Genomic DNA, 19,598 nt, shown 5'->3' with positions numbered 1-19,598 from the left:
GAGGTGTTTTGATACTGTAAAGCTATCAGGTTCTTGGTCCTTTTGTACTTTTTTCCTTAAACAGGTCCCCCCAAACTTCTGTGCTTAAACTGTAGGAAAAGATTAAAATTTTAAAAGTTTTGGGGAGCCTGGTTGTCTTCGTTGGTGGAACGTGTGACTCTTGATTCTAGGGTTGTGGGTTCAAGTCCCACACTGGGTGTAGAGATACTTAAAAATAAAATCTTGAAAAAAAACTTCAAAAGCTTTTGACCATGACCAAAACTGGGGGAAAAAAGAAAAAGATATTGGATTACGGACATTGGGGAGGCTATGTGCTATGGTGAGTGCTGTGAAGTGTGTAAGCAGGATGATTCACAGACCTGTACCCCTGAAACAAATAATATATTATGTGTTAATTAAAAAGAAAAGAAAAGATAAATCTGGCTGTTTTCTCATGTTTCCAGGTTGTCATTTTCTCATAGACAAATTCCTAGATCAACAAAATGCTCGACTTTCATAGATTTAGCAAATAGGTAATTATCGTTGCCCTAATACTGACCCCAACGTATTCCATTTATTCTAATAAAGGTGTTACCTGAATGTAAATGCTAATTTTCCAAGGCAAAAAATATGGGGTCTATGAGAGAATCTGTTTGATACGTGTATAGAGGATCTTGCTAGCTTCCTACCCTTAAGGCAAGTACAATTGTAAAGTAGTAGGTTGCAAGATGCTGGGTTTTCTCTGGCAATTCCCCAAAGAGGCCAAACTGTGAAGGAAGTGTTTTTTATTTATCTGAAAATTCTGGGGGCTCCTGGTGCTGCTGCCCACCTGGGCTTCCTAGAACTGAGGCTGTTCTCAAGCCATCGTGCCCGGCAGGTGTGAACAGCCGATCATGTTAGGAACACATCTGCTCACTTAAAATGAAGGCAAACCAGTTGTGGGTAACTAGCCTGTATGCACTGGGTCCCCTCTCTGACTCTGCCAGTGTAAACCACTGACCCATGAAACTGTTTTAACTGTTTCTGTTTTAATGGCATCACATTGAAAGACTGTTCACTCACTGTCGGAAAGACAGGTCAAACCTGAAGAAAATAGTGGTTTCTTTGCAAAACGTGTTTTCCTTATTTGTTTTACTTATGCAATGTGGGATTAGTGTGGAAACTTTGGGAAATACAGAAAAGCGTGGAAGAAAAAAATATCAAAATCCGTATCCTCTCTAACTGAGGGATAATCAATGTTATTGTGTCCTTCCAGTCTCTTTCCTCATTATTTGTATTTAATAAATGATATCATACAGTGCATATTATCTTAGAAACTTTCAGGACGCCTGCTTGGTGCGATGGGTGGAGATCCGACCCTTGACCTCAAGGTCATGAGTAGAAGCCCCACGCCAGGTGTGGAGATTACATAAAGAACATGAAATCTTAAAAAAGAAATTACTGGGGCACCTGGGTGGCTCAGTGGGTTAAAGCCTCTGCTTTCAGCTCAGGTCATGATCCCAGGGTCCTGGGATAGAGCCCCACATCGGGCTCTCTGCTTGGCAGGGAGCCTGCTTCCTCCTCTCTCTCTGCCTGCCTCTGCCTGCTTGTGGTCTCTGTCAAATAAATAAATACAATCTTTAAAAAAAAAAAAAGAAATTACTTTCTTTTTTTCCTTTTTTTAAAGATTGTATTTATTTATTTGACAGAGAGGGATCACAAGTAGGCAGAGAGGCAGACAGAGAGAGAAGGGGAAGCACGAGCACGCTCCCCGCTGAGCAGAGAGCCCGATGTGGGGCTCTATCCCAGGACCCAGAGATCATGACCTGAGCTGAAGGCAGAGGCCCAACCAACCCACTGAGCCACCCAGGCACCCCAAGAAAACTACTTTCTATTTACTGGCTTTGGGAATATGTCTCATATAAATAAATATTCTTGGGTGATGTGATTCTTCACAACTACATAATATCGCCTCTAATAATGAAAATTAATTCATTCACTCAGTTCTCTGTTCTCGGACATGTAGGTTGTTTTCAATGACTAGCCTGCAATTACTGTGTTAATTTTAACTAACCTTTTAGTTGCCATCTCTAAGAATGCATCTTTTTCGTTCTTTAGAATGAGTTCTTAGAAGTAGAATTACTGGGGGCGTCTGGGTGGCACAGTCACTAAGTGTCTGCCTTCGGCTCAGGTCATGATCCCAGGGTCCTGGGATTGAGCCCCACATGGGGCTCTCTGCTGGGGAAGTGGGGGCTGGAATCCTCCCCTTCCCCTGCTTGTGTTCCCTCTCCCACTGTCTCTTTCTCTGTCAAATAAAGAAAATCTTAAAAAAAAAAAAAAAAAAGAAGTTGAATTACTGGATGGAAGCTTGCTAGGTACGTTGTAAGGCTTTTGATACACGTGAACAAATTATCCCCCTCCTCACCCTAAAGTGTGCATCAACTCACACCCCTGCCAGCCATCTAGATTCCCCAAAATAATAATGTCTGCCTAGGCCTTTTCTAGGACCAGCACTAACACTTGCCAATGTTTTGAAAAAGAAAATGTCAAATTTTGTATCTAATGTTCCCACTTTTTCCCATTTCTGAGGCTTTCTTTTTCATGCCTTACCCGCCTTCTTAATTTACTGGCCGACCCTACTGTCAATAAAATATCTAATACTCATTTACACCCAGGTCTCAGTGACTAATGAGATAAAATATTATACTATACATTTTAATCAGGCACAAAACCAAAGGGCTAAATTTCTTATAGGGTTTCACTTTATTATCAAGCTACTGATGGCACAGACTGTGGAGTAGAGAAAGCCCTAGAGGTGGTAAAACAGAGGGTCAGCTGTTCCCCTAACCCCCCAGGGCTGCCCTTTGCCAAGTCTCTCATGTGGAGTGACAGAGGAAACCATGAAATACTCACAGCCTCTTCCTTCTCGACCCAACCCCTCAGGAAAATCTTGGGTGTTTTCTGCTGAGTCTCCCCCCAACCCTCCAGCTCATGAAGAATTCAGTGGAGTCAACCCTGCAGAGAACACTGAAAAAGGTCTAAGAGAGAGGAGGGAGGATTTGCTGGTGAGAATAGACTTAAAGTAATGAGGGACAAGAGACCAGGGAGTGGACTTCAGAGAGTTTCAGGGAAATTTCAAGAAGGAAGAGCTTGGGTTAGCTCATAAAGAGGATAGAAGTTGCAAAAGAGGATTTTTTAAAAGAAGTTTTGCTATGCATTGTCCATGTAATGCCCTTGATGTTTTCCTGGATGTCCAATGGTTTCAGTGAAAGTTTTCCATTGGGTTGGTATTTCTTTGATGGTGACACTGCCAAAAACTGGATCACAGGATATTTGGGCTTTCCATAGGTTATAATGAGATCATGTCTTTGGGGGCACCTGGGTGGCTCAGTCAGTTAAGTGTCTGACTCTTGATCTCAGCTGGGGTCTTGATCTCAGGGTTGTGAGATCGAGCCCCATGTGAGGCTCCAAGAGGAGCCTGCTTTTAAAAAAAGATGAAAAAATTTCGTGTCTTTGGAATGAGACAATATTTATGCGTAATAATGAAAAGCTGCTTTCTGAATGTGCATTTATATTTAGCTACTCATTTTAATTATTCATATAAAATCTTTCCCAAAAAGTTATTTAAGGAGAGATAACCCTGAAATAAAATATGGACTGCCATTCAGTTGGGCTGCCTCCTGGACGTATTTTGGCTCGGTAGAAGAAAAATACATTCCAAAATCAGAACAGCTCAGTCTGGTATTTATCAAATGCTTACGATGAGTCAGGCCCTGTGTCTGACACTTAGGGGAATAAATGTGACTGATATATTGATTCAGCATGACCAGTAGGTTCTAATCAAAGCGAAATTTTATTTTTCTCTCTCTCTGACCTTTTAAAGTGCACTCAGTAGGGAAATACATGACGAAATTTCCGAGCGCTCCGATGAAAACTTGGCCTCTTCCCCAGTGGGCTGATGTGCCCGCAGCCCCCCGGTCCTGGGAAGGGGCACTTCTCACATGACTCAATGCTCAGGTCCCCTCCCCTGCCCTCCTCCAAGTATTCTACCAGTGAGGGCTCGTCATGACTCCAGGGTATCTGGCCTGATGGACAAACTTACGTATGTAGGCCTTGCCTCACACAAGGGCAAATGACCTCCAAATGCAGCCCTGTGTTCCTTCTGCCCCCTATGTTCCCTATGTGAACCCCTGTCTCTGTCTCTTTCTCCCTCACTGACCTGTTCTAGACCACATTAAATTTCTCAAGTGTGATTTAGGGTCTAGCTCATGGTGTCTCCAGCACACGCCAACTGTGTGCTTGGTGCATTGATGATGCACAGGAGTTATGTCCTCAGAAACAACCTCACAAATCTGAGCCCCTTTTATATACTTCATCTGATTGAGGTGTCTCAGAATCATGGAACTGGCTATCAATGCTCCCCTTTTAAAAAATCTGCAGAGAGGCGTGGGATCTTGCTTTGGTATTCTGTCTCTATTGTATCTTGGAGCCCCAGCTGAAACTTTCAACTCAACATCCTATGATGCAAAAAGGACCAGGGACAGTGCCTGCTATTGAGAAGTTTGGTGGAGGCCAGAGGAGACACAAATGTGTAAACACATCATTTCAATGTGATGTGACAAGCATCGGGACAGAAACGTGTACTGGGGACAGCAAGGACACGGAGACAGCTTCTGATATAAATGGTCGCCACTTTCCCTCAAACATTATCTGGAGGAAAGCCATACGCAAAAGAATGAGGAGTCCATGTGGCTTACATGGGAGCTCAAAGAACGTGGTGTTCGCCTGGGAACCTCATGCTTCACAACAAAAGCTACTGAGGTGTCCTCCCATTGCCCAAGTGCCTGGCGAAATGAAAAAGATGACAGGTTTGCAGAAATAGCGTGTAATTGGTTAAAGTAGCTAGGAAGAGGATCCTTTTCTAAGTGTTTGAAAGGAGGCCCAGAAATCATGGCAGCCCAATGTAAAAATAGTAATCCTCTCGGAATCTGCCTTGAGATAGTGGAGACACGGGGCAGGTTCTGGGGCCAAGGCGGCTCCGTGACATCTGTGAACGCAAAGGAGATGTCTCCCCACGCACAGCCCCGGCTGCTAGCGGTAGAGAAGGCCAATAAACACCCTTGTCCTCTGAATCTACCTTCTCATTCTCTGCACATTCTCTCCCCTCCAATTCTTTCTTTTCCTTCGCAATAAATAGCTCATCGAACTTTCTCAGCCCCCAACCCCAACCCAAAACCTGGCGATACACAATTCTCAGGAAAATACTGAACAGCTAAGAATGAGCTTGCTTGTCCAAGGCTGCTGAGGCAAGAGGAAAGGATGCTGTGAGCAGTTCGGGCCTCCACTGAAGCTTATGCTTCTGAGTCCAGAACCCCGGAAATGTCCCATCCAGCTGTCCAAACAGGTCCAATCCACTTCCCACACTGAGAACACCCTACCATGGCCACACGTCCACAGGCCAGTTATGTTTTTAGTTATTTTAACTCTTGTCCCTCCGAGCCATTGACAGCCCAGAAATTCAAGTCCTTATGAATCCATACTACCCCTTTCAGACCTCTCATACATGTCAAAGCACTGTTCCCATTTTAGGAAGGATCGCCCCCACAACCCGAGACCATTTAGAAGAAGTGAAGCAGAATGTCATGTCCAGGGTATCCCCAACCCCGTTAGACTCGGACTCCTCTGGCAGCCTCTGGAAACCTCCTCTGGGAGAATGGTGCTGGCTTTCACTGCGTAGTAGGAAACCCGGCCGGATGGAGAAGTTCCTACATCTCCACCAGTCATCCCTGCCTCTTGTCTTCTGCAGCCCCTTCCCACCCCGGTCTGCACTGCCCCATCCCCAAGGCCATCCTGAGTTTCTTCTCAGCTCTGGTGGCCACCGGAATGGTCCTATTTGACTGAAATGTGACCTTCCATCCTTGATTTGGGGCAGAGATGCCTAGAAAGGGGGAAGAAACTAAGAAGCCATTATAAATATGAAACAAACAAGGCTAGTTTCTTATCCTGACTTCTGAAATCTAAGTCAAGGTCGATGTGGCTGGTGCAGCTTTAAGGAATCTGACATCACTTCCTTTTCTCATCTCCATCTAGCCTCCTGAGAAACAAAGCTAATCAGTTTCTAAACCAAGGGATAAATCGGGGAGGCATTTCCCCCAGGCCTGGTAGGATTCTTGGTCTTCAACAGAATCTGCTTCTAACTGTCCCCGCAGGAGACCTTCCTTTCCTGACTCCACCCTCCACCCCTTTGACCTGGAGAACAACCCAGTTTGTAACCACCATCACCCTCTTCTGCACGTGGGCCCTGGCCTCATGGGAGAGGAAAGGATTATAATATTTTTAGATCCTCTGCTCTTACAGGCCAGACTCTATCCTATAGGTGTTATATATGCTACGAAGAAAGTCACCAAGGGAAGAAGGTCATTCCCTCCCTGGCCTTCAACTATTTCTCCCCTGAATTCAGAGCATTAAAAAGATGGTAATGGTACCCACTAATGCCCCACCAACCAGCAAGTAATTCAAAGTACCAAAGGTACAAAACCTTAACACACACACACACACACATGTATATACAAGTTAAAATTAAACCACTTCCCTCCAGCGTTCCTGGTTGAAGGACACACTGAAACTTAACTGATCTCTGGTCCTATTGTGAGTGTTGGTTAGGGGTAGGAGGGACGGGTTGCCCTTCCGGCTGTGCTGATGCCACAAGGTCATGCTCACAAAGAACCCAGGACTGCCTGGGCTTTAGGCGCTGCCCAATAAAGATTGCTTTGGCCCATCTCTGGACGTTCTGCTAGCTTGGACCCCTGTCACTTGTTTCTCTAACTAGTTCAATGTTGCCCGACACGAATTCTCTGGATGACCATGAAGACTGATTCTACCCCGCAGCGGAAGTATAAATCTTATTTTTCCATTTTCGTGGCATCATCTACTAATCTGTCAATCGGGCACGAAGCCTTCATGTTGGGTGCCATATTCCCTCCAAGTCATATCCGTGTCTGTAATATCCGCTGGGCACTAGAGCTATTCTTCCCATCCTGCGTTTCCTGTTCTCTCAGCACACTGAAGATATCATTCCATCATTTTTTTCTGGCATCCCTTGTGGCTTCAGAAAGCAAGCTATTAGTTTGTCATTCCTTTCCGGGTAAATGTCTTTTCTCTCTTCTCGCTTCTAGGACCATTTTGGTCTTTGCTCATCAGAGGCATTATGAAGTCACCGGTAGCTTTTATTAGCCCTACTTGAGCTTCACTGAGCTTCCTGAATCCTCAAATTGGCATCTTACATCAATACTAAAAAAATACTCAGTCTTCTCCTCAGGTATTGCCTCTCTCTCCCTTTTTTTACCTCCGATCAGATATATCTTAAAATTTCTCATTTTGGCCTTGGAGTGTCTTACCCTCTTTTGCACATTTTTCATCTTGTTGTTTCCCTCTACCGCCTCATGTGACAATTCTTCAATTCTCACTCGTGCTTAACCGAGTCTCCCCTCTAGTTGTATGCAGTCGTAACTTAAGAAGCTTCAGTGATTTGTTTTTCGTTTCTAGACACTCTGTATGGCTGTCTTTCAAACCTTTATCCGGTCAGATTGCATCTCTTGCTCCTTCCTCAAGCATCTCATTCCCTCCTTCCTTCATTTGAACACACTGAAAAGCCTTATTTTATATTCTGTACTCCGTGTTTTCAGTATCTGACATCTTTTCACTCCAAATCTGCTGCTTGTTTCTACCAGTTTTTATTCATGGTAATTTTCTCCTTGTGATTTTTTAAAAAAATTTATTGATTTATTTGACAGAGAGAGACACAGCAAGAGAGGGAACACAAGCAGGAGGAGTGAGAGAGGGAGACGCAGCCTTCCCGTGAGCAGGGAGCCTGATGTGGGACTCGATCCCACGGCTCCAGGATCATGACCTGAGCTGAAAGCAGATGCTTAACGACTGAGCCACCCAGGCACCTCTTCCTTGTGATTTTTTATTACAAGCTTATATAGTTGGGGGAATTTCAGTAGATGAAATCCGTTGAGGCTTGGACTGAGAGCATATATCTTCAGAGAAGGTTTGCCATTGTTTCTATGAAGACTTAGTCCATTAGCAATGAGGAACCCTTTCCACTTGATTCTTTAGTTTAGGTTCCTTGGGAACTGGAGGCCTTGTGAAATCAGGACGCAGACCTGCTTGACAACTGGCTGGTATACACACCATCTCAGGGTAGGGTTGCTTTCTCTTCCCCCGAAAACCGAGACCAGATGAGGTGGTCATGCTTTGGAGGAACAGGGGTCCTGGATTATGTGAATCTCCAATTCAGAGTCCCCAGCTTCTGTGGCCCCTTAGCTTTGTCACTATCTTCTGCACACTCTTAGGTTGGTAACTTTTGGCCACTGGAAGTCATGGACAACCACTGTGCGCAGTGCAGTGCTGCCTCCTACCTGTCTGGATTCAGGAGTTTCCTTCGTTTTTAGCCTTTGACTCTGCAAACTTCTACTCTCTTGCCAGCAAAACCAGTGTTCAAAAAACACGTGGGCGTTTTTTGGTTTGATTCAGCATGCAGAGCATTTTTAAAGTAAGATTGTTCTTTTTTAAAGGATATTTCTAGCCACTGTTGCTGGAAATTTACATTTTCCTTTCCCAACAAGTTCCGTTTTCTTATTAGAGGGACACCTCTATTTTGTAAGTCACTCGCAGAAAGAGATGACGGAAAGGACCCAAGTTCAACAAGTTATCACGCACAGCTGTTACCGATTAATTCCACCTCCAGGTTCGCTTCCTGTCCTCTCCCCACATCCCACCAGCTAGGTCTTCTATTCCCAGCCCTCCCGGGCAGTGCGTTAGAATTCATGGCACCAGCAAGATTTCATAGACCCTAATTTTTAAAAAGATTATCTTCCTTTAGAGAGGAATATAAATGATAATTTCTCCCATAAGAGGCTCCTCAAAAGCTAAAACTGCATTAGTTTCCCTTAGTAACACAGCATGGATATTTGATTTATTCATTAATTTAACAACTTTTAAATACTATGCGCTAGGTACTCTGAGGGAGGCCTTCTCCAAGGCAAAGCATTTATTCAACAAACATTTATTAAGTCCCTACCATGTTCTAAGAACTGGAAGAACAGCAGGAATAAAACGCAGAGGTAAGAAACAGCCTGGCATCTTTAGAGGCCCAGAGTAGTTTAGAAGAGTTGAAACATGGAAGTAGGGGGCCAGAAATGGGGCAAGAAATGGAAAGACGTATCCACACATTTATGTAAATTCTTCTCGAGCTTGTATTTGTGTTGGAACTGTTTAAACTTTCAGAATTCATACACGTTCCTTACTTTTTATGTTCAAATCAATATTTTATATTTAGATTTAAATTTTAAGCTTTTACTAAAATATGGTATTTGAATATGTAGAAGTCTACATCAGAAGATAAAACAGAAATTTTGTGTCTCCTAGTAGTTCTGTAACCAATTAATCCCTGGGTTAGTGCCAAGCCCTGGGCCAGCCATGGGTTAGGGTGGCCCACAGGGTCTGGGGTGGGAGTTAGGGGTGGATACGGGAGAACACAGCAGAACCTTCTTGCACAGAGTATCTGGCTGGGAGTCCTGACCTGGGGGAATGCGGGAACTGTGAATCTACAGGAGAAAGCTGAGACTAATGCCCGGGAAGTCAGGCTGGAGCAGGGGAAAACGACCAAGCAGCCTGGTCCACAATCACGAGGAGGCCTTGAGTTCAAGCCCAGCTCCAGGACACAGGCTGGGTACAGATTCTAGGCTGGAAGACCAGGGAAACTTTGTGTTTGTTACAGATGAACAGGCGCACAGAGGGATTTATAATCTTTGTGTTTGTTACAGATGAACAGGCGCACAGAGGGATTTATAATCTTTTTGAATTTGATAATTAGCATAGAATGTATTATTAGTTTCAGAGGTAGTCAGTGATTCATCAGTTGCATATAACACCCAGTGCTCATTCTGTCAGTGCCGTGCTTCATGCCTGCCCCCCAGTTAACCCCTTCCGACCCTTCTCCCCTCCAGCAATACTCAGTTTCTTTCCTGAGATTAAGAGTCTCCTGTGGTTTATCTCCCTCTCTGGTTTCCTCGTTTCATTTTTTTCTTCTCTTCCCCTGTGTTCCTCTGTTTTGTTGCTTAAATTCCACATATCAGTGAGATCATGTGATAATGGTCTTTGTCTCACAGAGGAGTTTAACTCAAAGATGACTGTGGAACCTGGGGCAGCGTGTGTCTCCCTCCCATCCTTGGAGTGAGCAGCCAAAGCCTGTCGTGTGTGAGAGAGAACAGCCCAGGGTCAGTGGCTGAGGGGCATGGCTCTGGCAGGCCAGGCCCTCAAGGAATGGGTCAAGCTAACTGCCACACGCCCACCTCCCGAGCTTCCTAGGGCCACACCTGCAGGACCACCCGCACCTACACAAGGAGATGTGGGTCCTAGGGGGAGGATTTGTGGTGGAACTCAGGGTCGGACTTTGGGAAGAAAGAACAACGTATCCCTTTTGATTTCCGGCATCCACTGGTCTGCTTTTCACTGGGGACTTTCCTGGTATGACTAAAAGAGAGTGAATGAGAGACGCCTTGGGGGCTACAAATATGACATTAGATCCCACTGCAGAACACAGAGACGTCAGACCACCTGACAGGTACGTGTTCCAGTAAAGTTCTGAGGATAACAGATAGACTTGTTTCCGGCTTTCCTAATGACAATGAGCCGATCCCCGGACTAGGATCTCTGAGAGAAGACAGCCCAAGTACTTCTCTGAATCTCTTCCGTGACAGTGCGGGTTTCCTGAAGGCAAGAAAGGAATGAAAAGTCACCACAGTCGTTGTGGCTTTCAGCTATTGAAAAGGGAAGCTAGACTCCAGATCATTCCGTCCGTGCTCCATCCGTCAGAGCCCAGGTCACCATGACTATGGGAGAGGCTTACAGGAAACGTGCTTGCCCCAGAGAGAGACTGCCCTGCCCTCCCCTATCCAGCTTCTCGGTTCCAGCTCCTGCGTCCTCGCCTCCTGAACCCCAGTGCCTGGCCCTCCTCCTCTCTCTCTGTCCCTGCCCTCTGAGGCTCCCCTGCTTGCCTTACCCCCTGAAATCCACTAAGGAAAGAGAAAGAAGAGCACACTCTGGGTTGGGACTTCGGGAAAGGGGTCAGAGACAAGGCAGAGCTGACCCGGGCTCTGAATGGGGCCTGCCTTTCACAGCTAGAGAAGTGGTAGAAAAATGTTATAGGCAGAGGGCAACAGGGGGCAACGAACAGATCCGTTTGCTGAGAATTCACGGCTCCAGAAGGAGAGAGGCGTCGCTTAGATTATATGGGGCCTTTTAGGATAAAATCTGAACTTGATCTACAAGCAATGAGAAAGCACTTAAATTGGAGGATACAGAGAAGGGCTAAAAATAAGAATTAACATTAATAATTTAAAAACAATAATTAATATCTATAGAAAGCATAGTTGTTTCTTTGACCCTAACAGTGATTCTGTGGACATAGTAGTGCTTAATGTGGACATGGAGGATGAATTGCAGTGTCGCTCAATTATACGAGCCCCCTGCTCCCATGAAGGCTTCATTAGGAACAGAACACCAGGTTCTCCGTGGAGTTGATAAGGGGAGACGCACAGAAGCACCTTCTCTTTGTCCCATCCATTTCAGAAATGACCAAGCTGTCACGGAGCAGTGCTCCTGCTCTCCTCTGGATCCGGCTGGAGCAGGAGGGGCGAGGCGGGACGGAGGCCGTGTGTGGGAGCACAGCAGCCTGAAAACAACCGCCCGTCGCGGCAAGGATGTCCTTATTAGCGGCCCAATCTCACTGTGGGTGCTGTGAGCACCCCTGCAAATCTCTCCCAAGCTACGGTTTGGAAGACTTCCAATTAGGCTGTTTCCATTGAGACCACACAGACTGCTCAAGGGCTGCCCGGCTTTTCTGACCATATAGACAGACATTCATGGGCGGTTCCTCAACAGTCTCAAGTGTGTTTGTTATTAAACAGAATGGGATCGGTTATAAGGCGGGAGACATCCTCTGGAAAGGTTTTTTTCTCCCCCCTCTGCAGTGAGAATAGGGAAGAATGGGAAACACAGGTATGATTAAAAAAAGACCAGCAATCAACCTTATATTGACTTTTGTCTTGCTCTGCTTGCACCACTGGAAAGCAGCGTGCGCAAGGCTGATGAAATGCTAGCGCGTGCTTCATGGGCAGTCAGGGAACGGTTATAAATAGAGTGGGCCGAAGAATAAAATAGAATGGTTTGCTGCAAATTCAAATATTCTTTAGGGAAAGGTGTCTATGTGTTCACATTCGGTATTTTTCCACCTGTAGTGGAAAGTAGTAACTTTTCCAGAGTTATGACTCTGCCTTTTGGCTTTCCTTCCAGAGTCTCAACGCAAAGATACCCCGTAGAGAGGTGAGCTTCCTCAGTCTAAGGAAGATCGGGCATGGTGTCCGTCCAGAGGTTACAGCTGCACAAAACATGAGCCTGGAAACGGATTTGAACCCTGAGATTTAGAGAACTTTGGATTTATATAACATAGAGTTTAATAATTAAGGCCATGGAGTATTAGACTGAAGTCTAATCTTGCTCTAATTTAATAATCTAGGGGTGAGCCCTTGGATGAGCTCCTTAACACTAAAAAGAAAGATAATAGGGTTGTTGTGGGAATTAAGTGAGATCAATGAGGCCATGCACTCATGAAGTATCAGCTGTCATTTCTATGTTATTAATAAAGGTTTTAGGAGGCAGAGACAGAATACGCAACTGTGGCAAGAGCAAGGCCGAGGAACATCGAATTATGGAATCATCCCACTGTTTGATAGGGGCTGTCAAAACTCTTCCACTCCCTAACTAGTGCCCCCAAACTTCCTTCCCCACTTCTGTCCCTAAGTAGTTACTCATGTGCCCGTACGCACATGTCCCGTGGAAACTCTGCAGCCTCCAGCCAGGACCAGGGAGCTCTGCTGGAAGGTTCCTCTGCATGCTGAATCTCAATCTAACCTCCTAGAACTTTGACCTATTGCCTCTGTTTCTTCTAGGGTGATAGAGAAGAGGCCCCTAAGGCACCTTTCAGTTTCTGAAATGATCGTTACTACATTTCGACTCCTCTAAGTTAAACTACCCCCGTTCCTTCAACTTCCCTTCAAAAGCAATGACTTCTAATCACATCACCGTCGCCAGTCCCCCTTCTCTTAGATCAATGGTTCTCAGCAGAAGCGACCTGTCTAGAGACATTTTAGGTTGCCCCAAGAGGGGCAGGACTATCGCTGGCATCGAAAAGACAGAGGCCAGGGATCCTACAGTCTGCAGCAGCAAAGAATTATGTGGCCCAGATAGTCATAGTGCTGAGCCCTAGGAGCCCTGTCCTAAGCAAGCACATTCATCGCTGTTCTTAAAGGGCAGGCCAAAAACGTGCACAGACGAGAGTCCGCTAACACTGCCATTTTACCGTCATTACTTTTCCGTAAACTTAGCCTAGGACTGTGGTAGTTGGTGGCAAGTGGCCAGCCAGTTCAAGCCGCCTTTCATGTGTTGCTGTTGGCCCAGAGAAGGCACTCACGGGGCGCACATACTCACTCAGAAGTCTCTCATCATGGGGGCACTCTCCGCCGCTGAGCCCTGAGGCAGCCTTGCAATCTTCTCCCACGCCATACCCAAGGCCATTACGATCGATCACTCAGAAGCAGCTGGCAAGCGAGAGGTAATCCATTTGCTGGCCATATCTCCTTTTGTGGCATTGAGGCCCAGATAGGATGGAATCGTGGGGCCTATGTTTTGGAGGACCCCCAGAATATCGTGTCATGTTTCTTAGCGGCAGCTTGAAGGAAGACAGGATGTCTCAACATGATACTCAAAAGCACCTGAGTCTCTCCCATGCAATTTTCTAAAATGTCTTCCCCAAAGTGAAAGTTATGCTGTCCACTACTGTGAGAGCAGCGTGACAGGGCAGGGCTGCCCGGAAGGTCACCCACATGTGTGCGTGCATGCGCACACACACACTTACATAAGCTCCATATAACAGTCTCCTCCTTGCCAATTGCTTCCTGACCCTCCATTTACCACTCACAAACGCTCATGCTAGCAGTTCCCTGGATCAATACTGGCCTTGATTTTACCAATATAAAGAGATAAAGCAGGGGACTGTAGAGATGGAGGAAAAGTGTTGAGGAGACAATAATCTAAGCCTCTCAGAAACTTAAAACCTGTACTAATCAATATCCAGAAAATAGATAATTTTGCCTTTAAGCCCAATGCTCTGTTCCACATAGTATTTCAAAATAATTTCTTTTCACCTTTGATGGGGTGAAAAAAGAGAAACGTGTTGGATAGGCTGAAGTAAACGTCTCCAGTGTCAGCGTTCTTTATAAACTCAGTGGCTTGGTTAGTTTATGAACAAAGTAATATGTTTGATTTATTCAAATATTTACTTGATTTACTCAAATATTCTGGTATTTAAGTAAGCTTGGTATATTTAATTTAAATTTTTTATTTATTTTTATATAGTATATATAGTATATAGTATATATGTTTATTTAATATATAAAATGTTTATATTTCTATATTTATATTATAAATTTAAATATTTCATTTTAAAAAGTATATTTACTTTAAAAGTATAATTTATTCAGGTTAATCATATGTGTGCTAACAATCTTCTTTTCAGAGTCTTAATCATTTATTGTTTATTCAAGTGAAGGTAAGCTGATAATCTGAAGGAATGTGGCATCTCTCGGTTCTGCTAGCATTGGGGCAGGAGGCAGAAATTAGAGAACATAGACACCATTAATGTTTGGATAAAACAAAGAGCGCTTTATGTCTTCCAGACATAGTGCTCTACACATGGCATAGCAGATCCAGAAAGCCCTTGTTTTTGGAAACAGATCTAGAGGAGATATGCAGGGGTGGGGATGAGGGGAGGCTTCTGACCTTGTGGCTTCCTGCCACATGGGAATTTTGTGGCTCGGTGTGGCTTTCAGGTTTTGGGTTTTTTTTTTTTTTAAATTTTAAATAAACATCTGCCCTTGGAGCTCCCTCCCCAGAGAAGCCCATCCTAGGCTCACCTTCCCATACATCCACCTTTCCAGAAAACTCAGACTCACAGTACCCTCAGTCAGTGTCTGCTCAGTTGTTTCTGTGCATTTTTAATATCCCCTGAAGCAGCTTCTGGCCCTACTGAGATGCCCACTTTGGAGGTCCGAGTTACCTCCCAGTATTGTTTCTGTTAGTAGACCAATTACAAAGTCACCTAGGTCATGAGTGGTCTGTCCTTAACCCTGTTTTTCCCCCATAAGCCCAGCTCCTTTACTGTGTGATTTACTACAGCATGAGTCTTTTCTGGAACATACCTACGTGTCTTCACAGACATGTCTTCACATGTCTTCACAAACGCCTGATTTCTTTCAAGGCAGCAGCAATAGAAGCGAAGACACGGAGGGAACTGAACAAGGCCACCCTCAGGGAATCCATACTATGTGTTAGGTGGAATCCAAGTCCATCCCCTGCAAGGCTCTGAGTCTTGCAGCCCCTGAAGGCCCCTTCTCCGAGCCCAGAGCCCTGACAGGATGCTTGGGTCCTAACCCTGTCCATGTGGCAGAAAATGCCACTTTTCTTTGGGTTTCTGCCTTAGAGAGCATGTAGCAGCATGAATTAGCCAAACATATTTCTCAGTGAAGACTTTCTCTTTATTTGAAATTTGTCCATGGAAATACACTTTGATTCTCCCTAATTCTCTGTTTTAAAATACCTCCTTCTCCATAGAATTCCTGTGAGAAGTTATTCCTCTCTTTACTGAAGCCCTGACCACATGTGTCTTGTGTTATTACTATGTGTGTGTGTGCGTGTGTGTGTGTCTGCATGTCTGTGCATGTTATACATGCATGTGTGTGTGTTTTACCTCAGATGCACTATAAGCTCCTAGAGGTGGGCAGCTGGGTGGCTCAGTCAGTTAAGCGTCTGCGGCTTAGGTCATGATCCCAGGGTCCTGGGATCAAGTCCCTCATTGGGCTCCCTGCTCAGCGGGGAGTCTGCTTCTCGCTCTCCCCCCTGTTCATTCTCTTTAATAAATAAAATATTTAAAAAAAAAAAAAAAAAGCTCCTTGAGGGCTGACAATTAATCTCTATAATGTCCTCCCAACAATATCTTTCACGTGATAAATACTTCATAAATGTTTCCTAAATGAACAAATCCTCCAAAAGCACTGATTTGCATCTGGGCCCCTTTGTAAGGAGTGTCTAATAAATGTGCCCTGTGAATTCCAGTGTAGTGGTTAAAAGACAGTTTCACATTAACAATTTCCTGCAGCATCATTACCGGAAATTATCCTGGAAAAGTAAAAACCAAAAATCATTGTAAGTACACCTTATGTGAATATTTTATTCAGCTTTTTAAAAAATTAATAAGCAGCAAAACAGGAACGATTTAATTTGGCTGCTCCGAGAGTTCCTGCTTCTCTTTCCAAGGCTCTAGAGGGTGAGCTATTTCCCAAGGGAACAGCAGCTCCGAACAAACCTCAAGGTGATTCCCATTTAGAGAAAGGGCTGGTAGCCAGGAGGGTTCCGCTTCCACAATTAGGGAAGCATGTGGGTCTGTGGGGACAGAGCTGGGCTAGGCCGTTCTGATGGGTCCACACAAGCTCCATTGTCCCCCTCCTGTTGGGTGTGTGGCCAGGTATCTGTTCTGTGTCTTTGCTTTTTCTGAGAGAGGGTGGAGGATGGCATACGTGAAGGCCTGTGGCAGGGAGGACCTACAATGCTTTGAGGGGAAACATGGGGAGAGGCAAAGACTGGGGAGAAGGGAAGGTGCCCCTTTGAGAGGCTCTGTGAGTCATTATCCCAGGGGAGATGGAAGGGCGCTCCGTTTTAAGCAGAGGACTGGGCTGACTCTGTTACAGTTTTGTAGGCTTTCTCACAAAGAGCTCAGTAGCTGGCTGGGGGGCTCATCCCCACACCATGGGCACCAGCAAGGAAACACATATTCTAACTTAGAAACATGTTTGTTACCTCACCACAGCAGAAAAATAAGACGGGGAATAGCTAGTACTTACTGAAGCTTCCCAGGTGCCAGGCGATCTCTTTTTTTTTTTTTTTTTTTTTTTTTTTTTTTTTAATATTTTATTTATTTATTTGACAGACAGAGATCACAAGTAGGCAGAGAGGCAGCAGAGAGAGAGGAGGAAGCAGGCCCCCTGCCGAGCAGAGAGCCCGATGCGGGGCTCGATCCAGGACCCTGAGATCATGACCTGAGCCGAAGGCAGCGGCTTAACCCACTGAGCCACCCAGGCGCCCCACCAGGCACTCTCCTAAGTGATTTTACAAATCACCCAACCTGGGGTAACGCTGTGGAAGCTCATTTAATCTGAAAAGAAGGAACAGGAACTTGAAACACAGCTGGAGCCCGGGGGCGCTGAGGCTCAAACCCATGTGGGCTCACTCTGGGAGCCAGGCTCGGGACCTCAGCCTGTCTCTTCTCCCCATCTTGCCACTAGGTGGTCCCTCCAAAGTCACACTAATGCTGGCAGTGGGAGGACTGGGTGGGAGACGTCCAGGCTGCAAACAGGGAAAACTGTGAGGAGGGCACTGGAAAAATGCTGGGGTGACATGGTGGCGATGGGGGACAGTGAGGACAGGAATGAAGAGGTGTGAGAGACATGAAGGAGCTACTCAGCAGGACTTGGTAACTCAAAGGAGAAAGTGCTCATTGGGCATCAGCCCCGAGCCCGGTGGGTGGTATTTTTGATGTGTCAAAATACTGTAACGTTTCTAATATTACCAGTCCCCAGGATTAAGTCATAGCTTTTGTTATTTTTTTTAAGATCTTATTTATTTCTCAGAGAAAGAGAGAGAGCGTGCTCGCGTGCGCACGCAGGGAGAGCAGCAGGCAGAGGCAGAAGCAGGCTCCCTGCTGGGCAGAGAGCCTGATGTGGACTCGATCCCAGGACCCTGGGATCACGACCTGAACTGAAAGCAGACGATCAACCGACTGAGCCACCCAGGTGTCCCAAATCAGCTTTTAATAACAAATGTATTGCAAACAGCTGCAGGTAAACTTTTTGATGGTAAAAAGCAATATATAAATAGCCCCTTACAGATTATGACATAGCTGCTATCTACTTTGACCTGAAAACAACCCTTTCATATTCATTGTTCTGGCTGCCATAACAAAGACCCACTGACCAGGTGGCCTAACCAGAAACGTGGTCTAACCAGAAACGTGCTCTCTCACAGCTCCGACATGAGCAGTCTGCTCCTAGGTCGGTGGGGTCACTTCCTTTGGAGGGGGAAGGGGAGTCCGCTCCAGGCCTCCCTGCCATCTCCTGGTGGTTTGTGGGCCATCTTTGATGTTCCTCGCTTGAATCTCGGCTTTCATCTTCATGCAGTGTTTTCCCTGAGTGTGCTTGCATGTCTGTGGCTAAATTTCCCCTTGCTATGAGGACACCAGTCCTATTGGACTACTCCGATATGATCCCATCGAATGAATTACATCTGCAAAGACCCTATTTCCAAATCAAGTGACATTCTGAAGGACTCGGGGTTTGGATTTCCAAATGTAAATTTGGTGGTGGGGGGGGACACACTTCAACCCCTAACCCCTAGAGCACGTAAAGCAGGAATTACTCTTACTCCCTTTTTTTTTTTTTTAAGATTTTATTTATTTGTCAGAGAGAGAGAGGGAGAGCGAGCGAGCACAGGCATACAGAATGGCAGGCAGAGGCAGAGGGAGAAGCAGGCTCCCTGCCGAGCAAGGAGCCCGACTCGGGACTCGATCCCAGGACGCTGGGATCATGACCTGAGCCAAAGGCAGCTGCTCAACCACCTGAGCCACCCAGGCGTCCCCTCTTACTCCCATTTTAAAGATAAAGAAACTGAGTCTCAGAGACATGAAGTAATTGAAGATAAGCGAGAGCCGGGGTCCCAAAGTCAAGTCCGCTCTCCGGCTCAGTGGTCGGTACCTCTTGCTGAGATGGTGTAGCTGTTCTCACACACTTGGAGCAGTGAGAACTGAGGGTGCCCCGAGGTATAGAGAGAGGGGAAAGGGTCAGATACAGTCTCCTCTTAGAATCAGTGGCAGGTACCCGATTATCATTAGAAGCAGCATTAGGCTAATTCACTCGCTGCCCCTACAGCTACACTCGCAAGGGCTTGACCTCCAGGGAAACTGTTGACTCAAATGGTTTCTTGGACGTCTGTTGTTTTTTCTCTGGTGGGCCCATCCCTGGGCCAGGGGGAGCTGGGTACAATGAGCCTATTCAGGGCAGAAAGGAAAATGTCCTGTACTTCCCTTTTCTCTGTGTGGTATCATTCTTTGCCTCCCTGTGCCTCTCTTTTGTCCTGCTATTGAGTAACATCAGTGTGGGTGTGGGGACTGTGTGAATTGCCAGCAGGGAGAGAGTGTGGCCCAGGACACTCGCCTGAGGACCTGCGTGCAAGGGCGGGCAGCAGTGGGCCGGCTTCCCAGGAACCGCTCTGCCAACCCCACAGCACCGACGTGGGCCTTCTGTTTCTGAGTCACTCTCAGCAGCTAGAGCTGGTGCCCTTCAAGGAGCATGGGTCCCCCTGGAGAGGACCCCTGTGCCCCATGTGCGAGCCCCCAACTCTTGGGAGGCAGTGCAGGGAGAAGATGAGTGCAGGTTCCAGACACAGATTCTATTCCCAGCTGGTCCACT

The 19,598-nt window shown here is 45.9% G+C and overlaps 1 protein-coding gene across 2 annotated transcripts in view; it reads left to right on the top strand.

Moving 5' to 3' along the window:
- The window catches only part of VTCN1 (V-set domain containing T cell activation inhibitor 1), a 57,453-nt gene that overhangs the window by 12,697 nt on the left and 25,158 nt on the right, over nucleotides 1–19,598 (top strand). Inside the window, exon 2 of one of the 2 annotated variants that reach the window (XM_059135182.1) lies at nucleotides 8,979–9,086. The exons of the other annotated variant lie outside the window; for it this stretch is intronic. Coding sequence (XP_058991165.1) covers nucleotides 8,979–9,086 — 108 coding nt within the window. The remainder of the gene's footprint in view (nucleotides 1–8,978; nucleotides 9,087–19,598) is intronic. 2 annotated transcript variants of the gene reach the window in all.

The sequence above is a fragment of the Mustela lutreola genome, chromosome 10 (genome assembly GCF_030435805.1).
Source record: "Mustela lutreola isolate mMusLut2 chromosome 10, mMusLut2.pri, whole genome shotgun sequence".
Classification (NCBI taxonomy): domain Eukaryota; kingdom Metazoa; phylum Chordata; class Mammalia; order Carnivora; family Mustelidae; genus Mustela; species Mustela lutreola.
Note: the sequence above shows the minus strand (reverse complement) of the source record. Positions and strands in the feature narration are given on the sequence as shown.